Below are 18,449 nucleotides of genomic sequence, written 5' to 3'. Positions count from 1 at the left end.
ACTTACTTCGGTAATATGGGTATCATTGGCGGGGGGAGTATTTTCCCCCTAAGTAGGAAAGTATTTTACTTGAAATACATTTCTGTTTTTAGGCTCTATAAATCTTTTGCTCCAAGGAGTGTGTTTTGAATTAGACTTTTAGGCTGTCTTGTATATATTCACAACATTAAATATGTCGCATTGATTAACAAAACACAAAATTGTGGTAGTATTTTCTTTTGAGTTGCTTATTCAAGAACTACTCTTATTAAATCAATTCTAAAAACATAATATGTTGCTGTTTTGATATCCAGTGTAATATAGATTCTTGCAAATTATATGTAAACTACAAATCACATATTTGGCAAGTGATCAATAATCCTGTTTATTAATTAGGCAAGGGTGAAGTGGGTCACATGATATCAGGATAGCAGTTGCTGCGTCAGAGACTTTTATAGTTTATCAAGACATGATAATACTACATGGCTGCAACATAGCAGAAAGCAGAGGGGTAATTAAAGATAATGTAAATAATTGATTATAAAAAGAGAGACATCCAGTCAGGTTCCAAGGTCAAAAACTCCACTACGAAAATAAATCCTATCAGTTAGCCAGCAAGTGTTTATTACTCAGATTTTTGTTATGTAAACGGTGATGTAGAAGATATAAAGCATAGTTTCTGACATTTTGGAATTTATAGTCTGATTGAAGAGAGCACAGTAACATGTGAGAAAGGATGTATCATCATATGATAAATTCTGTGGTCCTATCAGCACCTTAAAAATTCAGGATAAACGTATATCCCACAGTGCTCGCTCAGTTCTTATATTTTACTATTTTAAAAATGTAGTTAATGAACAGAATAAATAACATCACAACCAAGTTATTACTTTTATTGTAATTTATACTTAACAGTAATTTGCAACACCTTTTAATACTTCAGTGAATGTAAAAAGTACATTTCTTTATGTGAAAAGCATTATTGAAATAAACTTAAATTTATTAATAGCCATTATTTTTTCTCTCTTATAAAAAGTATAGTCGTTAAGTTTATTTAATTTGTAGACTATTTAATGTTCTCTGTAATTTTTTAATAAACATATGGTCCTGTTTATTTTTATGTTAAATTGTTTTAACAAGTTCTACTCGAGGAATTTGAGAAAACTTGTAAAAGAAAATAATTTGGGGTCCATATTATATTTCATGCATATATGATTTGTATCATTATAACAATTATATCATAACGATAACTTCTGTTAGCTTTTTTCATATCACACCATAAACACTTTTTTATATGGCTCAAATTTGTTATATTTGCTGCCTATAAAATAGTCTGATATGTCATAATTTAGGTAACTGCTTCCTTTTGTTAGTCATTTCTAATTTTCCACTGTTATAATGCTTTGGTGATTGTCATGGGCATAAAGTTATTTTTTTCTTCTGAGATTATTTTCTTAGTAAAGAATTTCCAGGAGTGAGAATTACTGGGACAAAAGATATGACTTAGATATGTTCATTTACACATATATTATGTAACTTATATTCCAAGGAAGTATTGGAATAGCTTTACTCCCCTACCTGATTTCGTTGTGAATCCAGAGGTGTGCTGTTGTACACAGATTTTGAGAAAGTGAAGTTTACATGCTTGAGAAGTAATATAGTTATGATTATACTCATTAAAAAGTATTCTTTCCAATGTAAATGTTTTTGTAATTTTCAGTGACTAATGAAATTACTTTTTAATTTTTCCAGAATACTTGTGATGCAGAAAAGTCTTATGAAGTGTTATTGAGCTTTGTGATAAGTGAACTGTCTAAAGGAAAGTTATACCATGAAGAAGGAACTCAGGAGTGTGCAACGGTATGCTCTAAAACCAGATGTAGTGGTTATTTAAAAATTTAGATTTTCTTGACATTATGAACATGACTTTTTAAGCTATGTCTGTTACATTAATAGAATGAATTGTTCTGATTTTCTTTTTTAACTTTAGATTATCCCTGTTGCTTGGTCTCCTGAATCCATGGAAAAATACTTACAGGACTTCTGCTTACCGTTTCTCAGAATCACCAGCCTTCTTCAGCACCACCTTTTTGGGGAAGATTTACCTAGCTGCCAGGTATAAGTTTGGATAGAGAGTAGGGAACCTTTTTTTTAAACAATTAACTAATTTTTAAAAATATACTGATCTAATGTTATGCTTATATCAATATCCAGAACTGCCATACAAAGATGAAGGTGAAAGCGTTAGGTCACTCAGTCGTGTCTAACTGCTTGTGACCCCGTGATCTGTAGCCTGCCAGGCTCCTCTGTCCATGGAATTCTCCAGTCAAGAATACTGTAGTGGGTAACCATTCCCTTCTCCAGGGGATCTTCCCCACTCAGGGATCAAACCCGGGTCTCTTGCATTGCAGGCAGATTCTTTACTGTCGAGCCACCAGGGAAACCCCCAATACAAGAATATGTTACTCCAACTCAAAAGGAGTAGATATTTAGAATATTTACTATTACTGTTACTTTTTTATTTGTTAGTATCCACCCATTTTTATGGTAATATTACTAATATTTTATGTTAGAGGAGTTTTTGATTAGATCTGTGATAATAAATCCCTTGAACAAAAGATGGTATTCATATTGATATATTTATCACTAATCATCACTGGCTTTTAATGTCCTTTTTAAAGGGTATTATGTTGACCAGCAAGCTGGCTGTTTAAAGATCTGATGGCATTTATGTAATTTTAGAATTTAAAAATATTCAATTTGTAGCCAATTAAAATTTGAATGAATGATTACTGATTTAATCTATTTTATAAAACTGTGGGTCAGTGAGTAGGCAGGAAAGTGGAAAAGAAAGTAGGAAACCGGAAGGTAAGTAAATCAAGCTGTGTTTATAGGATTATGACCCTGTCATTATTTGTCATTCATTTTCAGGGAATTTTCTGTGAGAGTTAAGTCAGTTATCATATTTATGGTCTTTGAAGCCTGCATGCAGTATAGTAGAATTAAGCCGTTGATTATTCCTTCTCTCTTAAATAATTGACCATTGCATTAAATAGTTTGGATTCATTTTTTTAAAATCAATACAGCAGGAAGATAGAACAGTTCTAAGGATATATGCATGAAACAACAGAACCTCAAATTACATAAAAATTGACAGAATTGAAAGAAGAAATAGACAGTCCACAATTAGAGCTGCAAGCTTCAGTGTTCTTTCTTAGTAATCAATAACAAATAGAAAATCAACTGGGATAAATAAGACTTGCACCATACTATTATTCAACTTGATATAACTGACATCTACAGGATACTTCACCTGACAGTAATAACAGAATGCATATTTTTAAAAATGCACCTGGCCCATTAACTAGAATATACCATATGCCAAGCCATAAAGCAAGTAACAATAAATTTAAAAGAATTGAAATCACAGAACAATTTTCTTACCACACAGAATTAAATTAGAAAATCAATAACAGAAAGAAATATATAAATCTGCAAATATGTGAGAATTAAGTAGTATACTTCTAAATAAGTTAAGTATCAAAGTTTAAATCACATGGAAATGAGAGAACATTTAAACTGAGTGAAAATGAAAACACAGGATAACAAAATTGTGAAATGCCACTAAAATATTTCTTGGATAGATACAGCTTCAAATACTTACATTTGGAAAGAAGAAAGGTCTAAAATCATTTATCTAAATTTTTACTTCATGAAAAAAGAAATAGAGCAAATTAAATCCAAAGCAAGTTAAAAAAAATTACAAAAAGATCAGAAATCAATGACATAGTAGTGAAACAGTAGAGAAGATCAATGAGTTCAGACAAGATGGGGCACGTTCAGGGTGATATGGCCGTAGACCATCAATGGGTTCAAAATCTGATTCTTTGCAAAGATCAGTAAGATGGATACACTTAAATGTCAGGAGCTCAGGTAAGCTGGGAGAGAGAACTGAGTTGCTAGGTATTGGACTGGCTGATTAAAGCTGCAAGCCACAGGTGAAAGAGTTGAGCCTTCAAATCACTTACCATGATAGTATAAGCAAGAGGCTAAAACCAGGGAAAATGCTGATTCCTCATTCATCACCTCATAGAATGAAATGGTGTACCAGTTTAGGGTCAAATGGATCAGCACAGATGTTAAGAGAGTCTCAAACAGAAGGCTCTTTCAGTGTTATGAACTCTGAGGTGGAGAGGGGGTGTGGGGGTCCAGACTGGAGTGGAAAGTACTGGTACTGAGTCAGAGTGGGGAAAAGTTTCTTCAGGGTTTCACCTTTTTCCCTTCATAAGGTGGCCTTGGCAGAAGTGTCAAAGTGACCCCTGCCCGAGGCCTCAGATAAAGAAGCCTAGGAATAAAGGCACCAGGGCTAGGAATATAACTGGCGAGGAATATAACTATGTGAAAGAGCATGACTCACCAGGGGGCCTGAGACCATGTCTGCAGATCCCTTCAGAGACTGCAGAGCACTATCTACTATTGTGAATTCCATGTTTTCACTATTCCTCTTTATCCACACTGCCAGTCTATGTCTTTTTAACCAAAAGTCACTGTCCTTTTGCTCCATGTTAACATTTGCCTCCCTAGTGTAGCTAGATTCTATAGACTGTCAGATAGTCTACAGATAACTGACTGCTACTTTTAAAATATGTAAATGTATAAATGAAGCAGATGCTATGGTACTTAGGAGTTAAATTTCAAAGAGAAATATTATGGGAATATTGGCTATAACAGCTTGGTTCCTTTTTCTTTCTTGGCTCCTCTTACTCCCTTTACTTTATTTAGTTGAATCAGTTAAGAAAGTTTTCATACTATCCAAAAGTAATTGATGAGAATGACGAAGTATCTGTAGTGGGAAATGCTCATGAGAAATGTCTTGAGAATTTTCTGTTTTATATCTAAAAGGAAGAAGAAGAATTTTCAGTTCTTTCCAGCTGCCTGGGACTTCTGCCAACATTCTACCAAACAGAACATCCATTCATCAGTGCCTCCTGTCTGGATTGGCCAGTTCCAGCATTTGATATTATATCTCAGTGGTGTTTTGAGATAAATTCATTTACTGAAAGACATGCTGAACAAGGAAAGGTATGTAAAAAGAGTTATACTCACTTGCTATAGTGGTGATATGTTAATAGGTAAGAGAATATTTAATTCATACTTCCTAATGGTCTAGGGAACCTAGAATGGTCAAAGACATTTAGTTTTTAATTCAGTAGAACTGTTAAGATGTCCCTTGATGGAGGATAGTACACAGTTTCCTTATGACAGTACTAAAACCACAGAAGAATCCAGAGTATCAGGCAAAAAATTAAGGACCAAAATCTTATGTCTAATTATGAGAGATGGCACTCCCTGGTTCCCAAATCTGTGCATTCCATCTATAAGGGAGCAATCACCCTTATGTACTGGTGCTTGTTTAGCTCATATACCTCATTCTGTAGGACCACATACCTCATTCTATAGGTGTTTTCTTCTAGTTGGTACCATCTAAAAATTCATCAGCAAAGTAGTTGATTATTTAAAAGACCAATGAGTTTTTCAGGTGATTGACTACCAGTTAAGATCAATTAATTCATAGACATCCACCTCTTGCCTTACATCTTTCTGTATAAAATCCTTTGACTAGAAACCATGTGGTATATGCTGCTGGGCAATTTACGACCTAATCTAGGTAAGTATCAAGGTCAGTGAGGACAAATTGCTGTTCTTTCCACTGCTGAAAGGGTTTCATATTTAATCAGCTCATCACAGAATATGCAGTCTTTGGAGTCAAGAGTTGGGCACTCAGTATGACAAATGCATATTGTAAACACATATATTGTACTTACCCTTGCTTCCATGGCCACTTTATCCGTGAACTTACTGATGAACACCAAGCCGGCTACTCGGTTATTGCATTTGATAAGGTGTATTGTGCTGTCAGTACTGTGAGAAGATCACCAGGTGAATTGCCAACCTCTATACAGTTTCTTAAAATATAGATTCATACTACATTTTATCTGTTTTAAGTGTTAAGGAAGTAGCATTTAGAAAAAAACATAAATGCTATTTCCAGTATTTTTATATAACTACAAAAAAATGAACAAAATATCCTATAGGGAAATTTAACTGATTTGTAATTTTTTTTCATACTTCCTGACAAAATTTCTGAAAAGAATTATAGCCCTAGCACTGACAGATACAAAAGCTCTTAACAGCTTGAGGTGTAAGATTTTTCATCTTCTAGAAAAGAATCTCCAGATTATAAAGTACTGAAATAGAAATGTAAACTATAACCATGATCTTCCCCAAAAGAAAAAGCCAATGAATTATTTGATCACACTCGGATCTCCTGCATTGCAGGCATATTCTTTACCATTTGAGCCACAAGTGTCCTTTTGTTTATCTAAGAAAGGTCCAAAACTTAGTTTTGAAAAATGTGTAACTGTTTAAAATTATGCGTCAAGAATATTTAAAAACAAATACATCTACATATATTTTCCTTGCATCCTTAGTTATATTTCATATTTTTCTTTTAAAGTAATAAGAAATTTAAATATTCTAGGGTGCTTAATCTAAAATTTATATCATGTAGTAATTGAAAAAGCGTGAAAGTGTTAGTTGTTCAGTCTTGTCTTACTCTTTGTGACCCATGGACGGTAGGCCGCTAGGCTCCTCTGTCCATGGGATTCTCCAGGCAAGAATACTGGAGTAGGTAGCCATTCACTTCTCTTCTCCAGGGGATCTTTCCACCCGGGGATCAAACCTGCATCTCTTTATTATGTCTCCTGCATTGGCAGACGGGTTCTTTACCACTGGTGCCACAAAGGGACTTAAATTAAAATAGAATATATTAAAATAGAGAATGGTAATTGTTGAAGGACTATTTTAATCTTTTGTAAAATGGAAATGGCAAGAGTGTTAATAAAAAAAAAAAAAAGCCACATTCTTGGAGACAGGTTTCTTAAAAAAAAAGAAAGAAAACAGCCTTTAAAAAACAAATATTTTGTATAAGTAACTTAAATACATAGAACTAATGAGTGTTTTTGAATAATGTTTTAGGCATTGCTTATCCAAGAGTCAAAATGGAAATTACCGCACCTTCTACAGTTGCCTGAAAATTATAACACCATTTTCCAGTACTACCACAGAAAAACCTGTAGTGTCTGCACCAAGGTTCCTAAAGACCCTGCCGTTTGCCTTGTTTGTGGTACTTTCGTATGCCTGAAAGGACTTTGCTGCAAGCAACAAAGTTACTGTGAATGTGTATTGGTAAGCAAGAGTAAATAGTATAAAATTTATGGAAATTCAAATTTCATATCACATGGAAATGTGGTTTGTATTACATACAATGTAGTGTGTATTACATAGAAAAATATGGTCAAACCAACTTAAAATTTAACTATTCTTTGAGTTAAATACATGATACATATAAGGATCTTGATTTTGTTGTTGTTTTACATCCTGTAGAAGGGTAAAAACACAACAACAACAATAACAAAACCCACTTACGGTTTTTTATGAGTCAAACCTTTCATAAGTGCAGCTCCAGTTCCTCTCCCTGCTCCCCTCTCCTGCCCTTTAATGAAACATATGTTTAGATGTTATGCTGTGGAACAGCCCTTAGATATGCTGTTATAGACACTGGCCTCTGAATTAGATTTAGGTTAGCTCTTAATTGATTTCCTAGGTAATCCTTATCCAAATTCTTCCTAATGTATTGTTGATAAAGGATTAAGAAAGAGATTATAAGTTTAACTTAGATGAAATCTGATTTTTAAAAATTTTAATATTTCTGTATTATTTAGAAGACAATTAAGGCATTATTCATTTTCTTTTCTTGTGAAGTCCATTTACATTTTTTTTTATTTTTTAGCATTCTCAGAACTGTGGTGCTGGAACAGGGATTTTCCTTTTGATCAATGCATCAGTGATTATCATCATTCGAGGCCACCGCTTCTGCCTCTGGGGTTCTGTGTATTTGGATGCTCATGGAGAGGAAGACCGAGATCTTAGGTTAGATGTTCATAGATATAGCCTTGTGGTTTATTCAACTTTGGCCAGTAAGAATAATGTGCCATTCCCGGCTTTGTAATTGTGTTGATAATAAAAATTATTCTTTATTTAAGAAATTCTGGCGGTCATTAATTTAGAGCTGTTTCTATTTGGGGAGATATTTTCCCCATATGATGTAAAGGAAATAGAAAATAAACCAATTTCCTAGGTGAGATTTTTGCCATAGAGAATCTATTTTTTAAAACGTGTGTGAAAGCTTCATTGTATTATATTATTTTAATGCTTTTTTTTTTTCTTTTCATTCTAGGCGAGGCAAGCCTCTCTACATTTGTAAAGAAAGATACAAAGTTCTTGAACAACAGTGGATTTCTCATACTTTTGATCACATCAATAAAAGATGGGGTCCACATTACAATGGGCTGTGACTCACCACCTTGGCATTGCATTATATCATTTTCATTAAGAATTTATCAACAATAAGCTTTAACTTAATTTGGGGGATTAACGCTTTTGCTGAGGGGAAAAAAGAAAACATACATTATAAAGCCTTTCCAAAATTAGGTGCTTGGTAATCACATTAATGGTATAATAATTTTTTTTTTTTAATATCTGGAGAGCATAACAAGTAACAAGTTAAACCATTCTTTAGTGGTCCTTTTTTTGTTTAAGTCCACAATTAACAAGAAGCACAACTTGTTGACAAAATCATTTTAAAATGATTCTCCCAACAGTGCATATCTGCTTTTCATTGATATTTAGAGTGGATGTGATTTATTTAAAGTTTTACTGCTCCTTTTATCTGTGTGTTTTAATTTGCATCTGCTAAACATAATGCATCCTTTCCCCCTGCCATTCTTGTGTTGATTTGAGATTTTTGCTGTATGTAATTAGAAAAAAATGTAAAACATGATTTATGTGAAATATTGTATAGTAAAAGTTGGTCTAATAGTAGAACTTTACAATTTTTTCTTATTGTGAGGAATCTGTTAAAAGTTTAAGGCTTTGCTGAAAACTTAATTCATTCTCAGGAATTTCATAAATATTCTCCCCAGGTAAATAATTGAAATAATTGTAAAATAAGTAGATAGCTGCTGTTAATATAATACAGTACATTTAGGGGGCATTTGTGTGGTTGGGGGAGTCCCTAAAAATCAAAATTTGCCATTTCACTTGGATAAATTACTTGAGGTAATAGCAAATAGATTTTATTATAAAATCAGAAGTTTTAAGAACATACACATGGCAGATTTTGATTATGTGCATGCCCACCTTTTATTACCAACCAAGTTTTTGTTTAAATGATTGGATTGGAAAAAAGCTGTGACCTTCCCCACAAATGGAGCATAGTTTTGGAACTTTCCTTATCAGCTCAAGAGATTCATCTGTATTGTATTTGTGCAGTGTAATCATTGTTATTTCTGCTTGGATTCCTAAAAGGGAAAAAAAAAAAAAGGCTCAGTGGTGATGGTCCTCATGAGTGAGCTGTACACCTGCATTCTTGTTTGAAGCTGCTGTGAAAAGCAGTTTATGTTTGTAGGATTTTTAAGTCAGTAAGAATGGAAATGATTGAGCTAAAACCTACTCTGTACTTAGAGAAGGAAGATTACAGAAAAGCATGTTATATATTGCTGCCACAATTTTTCTTCCAAATGATTCAATAATTTGATGATTATTTAATATATATAGTACTATCAAGCAATTCCTGGTACTTTGGACTTCCATGGCTTGTTATATAAAATTACATTTTTATGTGTAAAAATAAACTAAAAAACATCTAATGGTAAAATAAAATCACAGATCTGTGTTCTAAAAATTGTTGAATGACATGATATTACAGGATATAAAAATGGACTTTAAATGATGGCCTTGCATTAAAATAGAACAGTAAATATTCAAGTATGTTCAAAAAATCAAAAGATTACCTATGAACCTACAATAAAACACATGGAAATAGCTTGCTATTTTTATATACATTTCCAAAATATTAAGATAACTTTCTGAAAGACTAGAGTGATTCTGTTTAATTAAGTAGCTGTCCTTTCCAACACATTGCTACTTTTTAAAATACTGTATCATAAGTTCAGCCTGTCATATATTTTGCATTGGTCATTATGGATACCAGACCATTTGTAAGTGTGATTGAAGAACACAATGCTAATTTACATCTCTAGTAAATACTGTTACAGGATTCATGAACTTGGATAATTCTACAGTTTGAAACTCTGATGCTATATATACATGGTATAATGTATTCAGACTTTGATTACTACATGTTTAAAATGGAATGTTTTATGGTTGTGCATATGGATGTGAAGTGAAAATATTAGCCTTAACATTAAAATTTGGGTATTTGATAGTGTTTATTTTGATATTGGTGAATTAGTCACCAGTTAAATTTTAAAAAGCACTTGGTTGAAAATTGTACTTGAATTACATACATGCATGCTGCTAAACTAGAACCTTAATTTTTCCCCCATAACTTTTATAAGCCCCATTTATAAACCTACTTTTAAAAATAACAGGTCCAAGGTAGAGTGATGTGTGTATATTATTCAAGAAAATGTCCTGGTGTGATATCTTGTATGAATGATCATTTAAATACAGTACATTACTGTAGAAGCTAAATCAATCTTTATAATTAAGCAGAAATTACAAAACTAGGAATAATCAACATTGTAAGATATGTTAATAAAAACCTACTGTCACTTGGTTTGTGAAAGGTCCTTAACATGCTTATTCTTACATGTTTTTATTTTTTCAAAGATATTGACAATAATATATGTGAGTGAGCATAAATGAAAAGATAAAAGCAATCATAACTAATAGTTGCTGTAAAGTGGAATTAATATAAAGGGTTTGCTTTTCCATTAACCTTTTATTTACAGAGCTAGTTCCTGTTCCTTCTTTGTCTCATAACTAATGTAAAACCTTTGCTAGTACAGTATGTGTTTTTAGAAGCAGAAAATGGGTGAAAGGAGAGGAAATGGATTTTTGGAGAAGCAAATGGATGTGCTGATCTGAAGAACACTGTTGTGGTCTCTGTTGCTCCCTGATAATTTCCAACTAGACTTTAGGGATCTAAAGTGCTTTAGTTCAGTTTACTCGCTCAGTCGTGTCCGACTCTTTGCAACCCCATTGACGGCAACATGCCAGGCCGCCCTGTCCATCACTAACTCCCGGAGTTTACTCAAACTCAGTCCTTGAGTCAGTGATGCCATCCAACCATCTCATCGTCTGTCATCCCCTTCTCCTCCAGCCCTCGATCTTTCCCAGCATCAGGGTCTTTTCAAATGAGTCAGCTCTTATCATCAAGTAGCCAAAGGATTGGCGTTTCAGCTTCAACATCAGTCCTTCCAAAGAATACTCAGGACTGATTTCCTTTAGGAAGGACTGGTTTGATCTCCTTGCAGTCCAAGGGACTCTCAAGAGCCTTCTCCAACACCACAGTTCATCAAATTCTTCGGCACTCAGCTTTATTTATAATCCAACTCTCACATCCATACATAGCACATCCAAACATAGGACGTTTGTTGGCAAAGTAATATCTCTGATTTTTAATATGGTTTCTAAGTTGGTCATAGCTTTTCTTCCAAGGAGTAAGCATCTTTTAATTTCACAGCTGCAGTCACCATCTGCAGTGATTTTGGAGCCCCCCAAAATAAAGACTCTCACTGTTTCCACTGTTTCCCCGTCTATTTGCCATGAAGTGATGGGACCAGATGTCATGATCTTCATTTTCTGAATGTTGAGTTTTCAGCCAGCTTTTTCACTCTCCTCTTTCACTTTCATCAAGAGGCTCTTTAGTTGTTCTCCTTCTTCCATAAGGGTGGTGTCATCTGCATATCTGGGGTGATTGATATTTCTCCCGACAATCTTGATTCCAGCTTGTGCTTCATCCAGCCGAGCATTTCTCATGATGGACTCTGCATATAAGTGAAATAAACAGGGTGACAATATACAGCCTTGACATATTCCTTTCCCTATTTTCAACCAGTCTGTTGTTCCAGGTCCAGTTCTAACTGTTGCTTCCTGAGCTGCATACAGGTTTCTCAAGAGGCAGGTCAGGTGGTCTGGTATTCCCATCTCTTTCAGAATTTTCCACAGTTTATTTTGATCCACCCAGTCAAAGGCTTTGGCATAGTCAATAAAGCAGAAATAGACATTTTTCTGGAACTCTTGCTTTTCCCATGATCCAGCAGATGCTGCCAATTTGATCTCTGGTTCCTCTGCCTTTTCTAAAACCAGCTTGAACATCTGGAAGTTCACGGTTCACGTATCGCTAAAGCCTGGCTTGGAAAATGTTGAGCATTACTTTACTAGCGTGTGAGATGAATGCCATTGTGCCATAGTTTGAGCATTCTTTGGCATTGCCTTTTTTTGGGATTGGAATGAAAACTGACCTTTTACAGTCCTATGGCCACTGCTGAGTTTTCCAAATTTGCTGGCGTATTGAGTGCAGCACTTTCACAGCATCATCTTTTAGGATTTGAAATAGTTCACCTGGAATTCCATCACCTCAACTAGCATTGTTCTTAGTGATGCTTCCTGCGGCCCACTTCACATTCCAGGATGTCTGGCTCTAAGTTAATGATCACACCATCGTGATTATCTGGGTTGTGAAGATCTCTTTTGTATAGTTCTTCTGTGTATTCTTGCCACCTCTTCTTAATATCTTCTGCTTCTGTTAGGTCCGTACCATTTCTGTCCTTTATTGAGCCCATCTTTGCATGAAATATTCCCTTGGTATCTTTAATTTTCTTGAAGAGATCTCTAATCTTTCCCATTCTATTGTTTTCCTCTATTTCTTTGCATTGATCGCTGAGGAAGGCTTTCTTATCTCTCCTTGCTGATATCTTTCCTTTGCTCCTTTGATTTTGGCTTCTCTTCTTTTCACAGCTGTTTGTAAGGCTTCCTCAGAGAGCCATTTTGCTTTTTTTTATTTTGTGGTCCACTGGAGAAGGGAATGGCAAACCATTTCAATATTCTTGCCTTGAGAACCCCATGAACAGTATGACAAGGCAAAAAAAATAGGATACTGAAAGAGGAACTTCCCAGGTCGGTAGGTGCCCAATATGCTACTGGAGATCAGTGGAGAAATAACTCCAGAAAGAATGAAGGGATGGAGCCAAGGCAAAAAAAAAAAAAAAAAAAAAAAACACCCAGTTGTGGATGTGACTGGTGATAGAAGCAAGGTCCGATCCTGTAAAGAGCAATATTACATAGGAACCTGGAATGTCAGGTCCATGAATCAAGGCAAATTGGAAGTGGTCAAACAGGAGATGGCAAGAGTGAACGTCAACATTCTAGGGATCAGCAAACTAAAATGGACTGGAATGGGTGAATTTAACTCAGAAGACCATTATATCTACTACTGTGGGCTGGAATCCCTTAGAAGAAATGGAGTATCCATCATAGTCAAAAGAGTCTGAAATGCAGTACTTGAATGCAATCTCAAAGGCGCCAGAACGATTTCTGTTCGTTTCCAAGGCAAACCATTCAATATCACGGTATTACTGTGACCCGACCAGTAACTCTGAAGAAGCTGAAGTTGAATGGTTCTATAAATACCTACAAGACCTTTTAGAACTAACACCCAAAAAAGATGTCCTTTTCATTATAGGGGACTGGAATGCAAAAGTAGGAAGTCAAGAAACACCTGTAGTAACAGGCAAATTTGGCCTTGGAGTACAGAAAGAAGCAGGGCAAAGGCTAATAGAGTTTTGCGAAGAGAACGCACTGGTTATAGCAAACACCCTCTTCCAACAACACAAGAGAAGACTACACATGAACATTACCAGACGGTCAACACCAAAATCTGATTGATTATATTCTTTGCAGCCAAAAATGGAGACGCTCTATACAGTCAGCAAAAACAACTGGGAGTTGACTATGGCTCAGATCATGAACTCCTTATTGCCAAATTCAGACTTAAATTGAAGAAAGTGGGGGAAACCACTAGAAATTCAGGTATGACCTAAATCAAATCCCTTATGATTATACAGTGGGAGTGAGAAATAGATTTAACGGACTAGATCTGATAGAGTGCCTGATGAACTATGGACGGAGGTTTGTGACCTTGATTGAGCTGTAACTTGTTTGAATTGACAGTCCTTGCCCTGCTTCTCCATCCTGTAGTTCACCTGTCAGTTATCAGCTAGGAATCCATTTGTGGTCACAAACCTTTTTTCTGTTTTATGTATTTTGATATTTATTGATTTCTGTGACTTAGATGCTGACTGAAACCACGAAAGGCCTGGAGGTTACAATAGTGTTAGAGGAGATGTGGCCCAAGGGTTTCTGTAACAACTCCAGGATTATAACTGCTGTCAAATTCCTGTTGTTGGCTTGTAGTTGAGGTCATGTTAACAACAACAAATAAAATATAGTATTAACCACTAGAACCAAAACACAAAGATATTCACTGGTGGTTATGCCCAACACTTAATGGTTAGTGGGAGTCATCACTAGACTTGTGACTGCCTCGGCCCCATTTACAGCACATAATTCTTTCCTTTGACTTTATGATCTGGCTGGCTGATACCAAGCGCTACTTAGTTCCTCAGGGGTGAGCTGAACGGCAGCGTGATCACTTTATTCATGGCACTTCAAGCTCTTAATAGTAAGGTATGTTAACTGGAGAAGAGCTGCGTTTACCATCCTAGTTTACAGTGCTCAACCAGCAGCGGAATGAAAGTGACTTCAGTTGATGCAACACAGTGAGAAGGCATCATCGGACATTATATAGAGCTGCCTTTGTGTGAGTTAAATCAATGTAAGATGCAGCCATACCGAAAGTGATGCAGCTGAGCCCAAGATCGGGCTAGAGAAGTGGGGTCGAGAGCACAAATAAAAGCTCAATAAAAGAAAAAGGACAAGAGAAAGGAAAAAGTCTAGAGCAAAGAGGAGTGTTATCGGATTACCTGTCATCAATGCACAGGAGCAGAGTAAGAGTTGAACAGGTCTAGTGTATCTGGGGGCTTGAGGTAAATGATAAATGTTTAGACATATGGTAGGGGAGAATGGGCTAGAGATAGAGGCACCACAGAAATCATACTGAGAGTTCAGTCAGTTAGAAGCCTTAACATTCAAACTAATTTTTCAGTTAGAAAGGTTTGACTATAGTGGCTCCTGAGATCAACAGGGCTCTTCTCTCATGATTGTTTCTGTAGTACATTTTAAGGCAACAGCTACATTTGACATACATACTAGAAACCATAAAAAAGCATCAAGAACTAAAATGTACATCGTATACTTGCATGTGTGTGTGTGTATTTCACAAAGAGGTGGAAAAAGAAACGCTGTGTTGAACTCTTTGTGACCCCATGGAGTGTAGCCTGCCAGGCTCCTCCGTCCATGGGATTCTCCAGGCAAGAATACTGGAGTGGGTTGCCATTCCCTTCTCCAGGGGATCTTCCCCACCCAGGGATCCAACCCAGTTCTGCATCGCAGAGGTAAAAAGCCCTCATTTAAAAAATCAATACAGTGGGGTTTTTAGTATACACGTGAAGAATGAATTATCATCTGTAAGATGATGGGATCAGATTGAAAAAGAGAAAAGAGGCCAATCGGGAGGAAGGAAAAAAAGTGAAATCCTAGAAGGAAGGATATTTTAAGGGAAACTAGTAAACGTTAAGCACTGTGGAGACATTAAGTGACATACAAGCTACAAAAGAACTCATATTTTGGACTAACATATCTTTGATGAGTATAGCTTTGATGAACTGGTAGCTGCAGAAGTCAAGGTGTGGCTTCTGGAGGTGAAGAAATAGAAAACTGACAATGAAGTGAAGGAGTGGGACACTATTTTCTGACTCCCCAGCATGTCTGCAACCTACCTGTGTCTACAGGATACCTGGTGGTGCTTGCATCAAAATTTACGTCCAGTTGGTTTTTGTTTTTATTCAGATGGTGTGTTACTGTCTGAGCTTAAAGCATAAAATCAGCAGACCTGGGTTTGAATTACCTCTTTCTATCTCAATGTATTTGTTAGGAATGTGCCTTTTTTCTAACAACAAAAACCCTGGGTAAGCAATGGCTTGAAGAAGGAAAAGGTTTGTTAGTTTCAAGTAAAAGGAACTCTGAAGGTAGCAGACCAGGAAGGGGCATCTGCACAAGGAAATCGCTATGGATCTAGGCCCCTCCTGTTTCTCTTTTCTACACTGTTAGAGTGTGTCATTCAACCTCATGGCTACTGTGAGGTTGAAAGCAAGATGACTGCTAACTTTGTTTTCCAGGCAGGAAAAAAGGCTGAAAGCTTCTCCTAAAGCTTTGTCCTTTTTTTAGCAAGAAAAGTCCTTTCCCAACACACTTTTACATATATCTCATTAGTCAGTACTGTCAGATGGCCACAACCAGTGCAAAGAGATCTGGGAAGGGAAATGTTTTAGCTTTTGATCCTCTACGCTAGAGGAATGCCAACGGGGGAACACAGATTGTGCGTGGATTTTTGATAGCTAGCTGAGTGTTTGCCATACTTTGGTTTCTCATCTGTGCAAGGAAGACAGTAGCTAATACTATGATTAAATGAACACAGACACTTAATAGATTCTAGTAGTGACAGGTTAAATGGTTCAGACTATACTAGTTGTCTATTGCTGTGTAGCAAACTACCCAAAAGATAAATGCAGTAAAACAGTATTCATTACATCACAGTTCTGTGACTTGGAAACCCAGGAGAAGCTTCGCTGAGCCACTCTTCTGGCTCAGAGTGTCTTAGGGGCTGCAGTTCAGGCGTCAGCCAGGGAAGCAGTACATCCGAGGCTTGCATCATCCGGATACTCTAAAGGAATCAAAATTATGTAACCTTCTCTCCAAGCTTCTCTTCTATGATATTTGGGTTTTTTAAGCTTATATATTTTTAAAATGACCTTTGCATTTCTTCAGATCAATGCCCTTTAGTTTTAGTTTTTTTAAAGGGGATATCCATGGTGAACAACTACATGGAGATAATGCCATCACCTTGGAGACGCAGATCTATACATATTTGTTGCTTGCCTAAAATGCAATTTAAGCAATTTCTCCTAAATGTTCTTATGTAAAGGAATAGTTGCTTCAAAGAAATTACTTTCTAATTTTCCACTGTTAATCCAATCAAGCTCTGTAAAGATGCAAACGTATAATTCTCATCTATGATATTATTACCATACAATAACTCTGCTGTTAAAAAAATTATCACACATAATTTATTTCTTTGTAAGATGATTAAACAGTAAGGTTCTCTCAGATTTGTGGGGAAGTTAAACTCTTGGCTCAATGTCTTTTCTCCTACTTGTTGCTGGGGACACTGATCTTATTTTTTAGAGGAAAATAAGCAAGACTGCATGGTAGCTAGCAGGTCTGTCTCCTGTTACACATGTTTTTAAGCATTTTCCCAACCCTCTTTTGTAAGCTCACTGATATTTAGTCTGGGAGGTTGGGGAAATTTTTACAGCACAAAGATACACTGAAGTTTCAACAATCCCATAGTTCTTTTTACCAACTCCACTAGAGGGCACAGTTGAACGGGTGCTAGATCAAAACCCTGAGTTGCTGGAAAAGGAAAGCAAAGCCTGTGAACTAATTATCCTTGTGATGGAGAAAAGCATTTGTGAAAAGTGTTTGCTCCTGTTGCATATAATCTGAAATGGATGAATAGAGTTGAGCGGGAGTGTCCCCACTGGTCGGCATTTTTGACAAAATAGAAAGATGGGAGAACATTTGAAAATGTGAGCGCAATTTGAATAAATGTCTCTAAGGTGAAGTTGATTGTGTCACTACTATTCGTGTTCATTAGCAAGTTACACACACACACACACACAGCCCTCCTCCTTGTTGATCAGTCTACTTCCATTTTTTTCTCTCTCTCTGAAAATACTTTTTTAGCGATGTTAATTTTCAGCCAGTTTGTGATTCTAGTTATAATCCCTTGGGCTCTTTTGATATACTTTTCTCCCATCAATATTATCCATTTTATCCAAGAAACATTTTAACAGCCTGTTGTTCATAAAGCTTCACTTTAGATATTAGGATTGATATAGAGTGGTGAATTGAGTTAATGACTATGAGAGAACGCTGTGCTTGGCATTTTGTCCACATTATATTAGTTCTTACAGCAACCCTTTTGGACAGGCATTGTATCCCCATTTTACTGATGAAGAAATTAGGCTGAAAGGCTGATTGATGCAATATCATACAGTCAGTAAAGGGACTGGAATTCAAATGCTAGTTTAAAACTGTCTTTAGTATTTTGCAATATCAAAAATGATTAAGGTGGCCACTGGCCACAGTGTTAGAAATGTGCATGAACCATATTTCTAGGCAGACTTAAATAATTGTTACAATGAAGTGCCGTGGGAATGCCAAGAAGTATTCATTCCATCTGAAAGATCGAAGAAGGCTCAACTAAGAAGATGGCTCTGAAAGTGGCCTTGAAGGATGCATAAGATTTTATTAAACAGGTAAAAGGGATTGGGGCCTTCCAGGCTGATAAGGCACAGCAG

The 18,449-nt window shown here is 36.0% G+C and overlaps 1 protein-coding gene across 1 annotated transcript in view; it reads left to right on the top strand.

Annotated features, from left to right (window-relative positions):
* UBR3 (ubiquitin protein ligase E3 component n-recognin 3) overlaps nt 1–10,694 on the top strand; it is a 200,412-nt gene extending 189,718 nt beyond the window's left edge. Inside the window, exons 34-39 of the mRNA XM_069577308.1 lie at nt 1,732–1,839; nt 1,970–2,095; nt 4,882–5,061; nt 7,018–7,227; nt 7,832–7,971; nt 8,279–10,694. Of these exons, the coding sequence (XP_069433409.1) occupies nt 1,732–1,839; nt 1,970–2,095; nt 4,882–5,061; nt 7,018–7,227; nt 7,832–7,971; nt 8,279–8,396 (882 nt within the window). The 3' untranslated portion in view covers nt 8,397–10,694. The remainder of the gene's footprint in view (nt 1–1,731; nt 1,840–1,969; nt 2,096–4,881; nt 5,062–7,017; nt 7,228–7,831; nt 7,972–8,278) is intronic.
* The last annotated feature ends 7,755 nt before the right edge of the window (nt 10,695–18,449 follow it).

The sequence above is a fragment of the Ovis canadensis genome, chromosome 2 (assembly GCF_042477335.2).
Source record: "Ovis canadensis isolate MfBH-ARS-UI-01 breed Bighorn chromosome 2, ARS-UI_OviCan_v2, whole genome shotgun sequence".
NCBI classification, from domain to species: domain Eukaryota; kingdom Metazoa; phylum Chordata; class Mammalia; order Artiodactyla; family Bovidae; genus Ovis; species Ovis canadensis.
The sequence above is the reverse complement of the archived record's forward strand: the minus strand, read 5'-3'. Positions and strand labels throughout refer to the sequence as shown.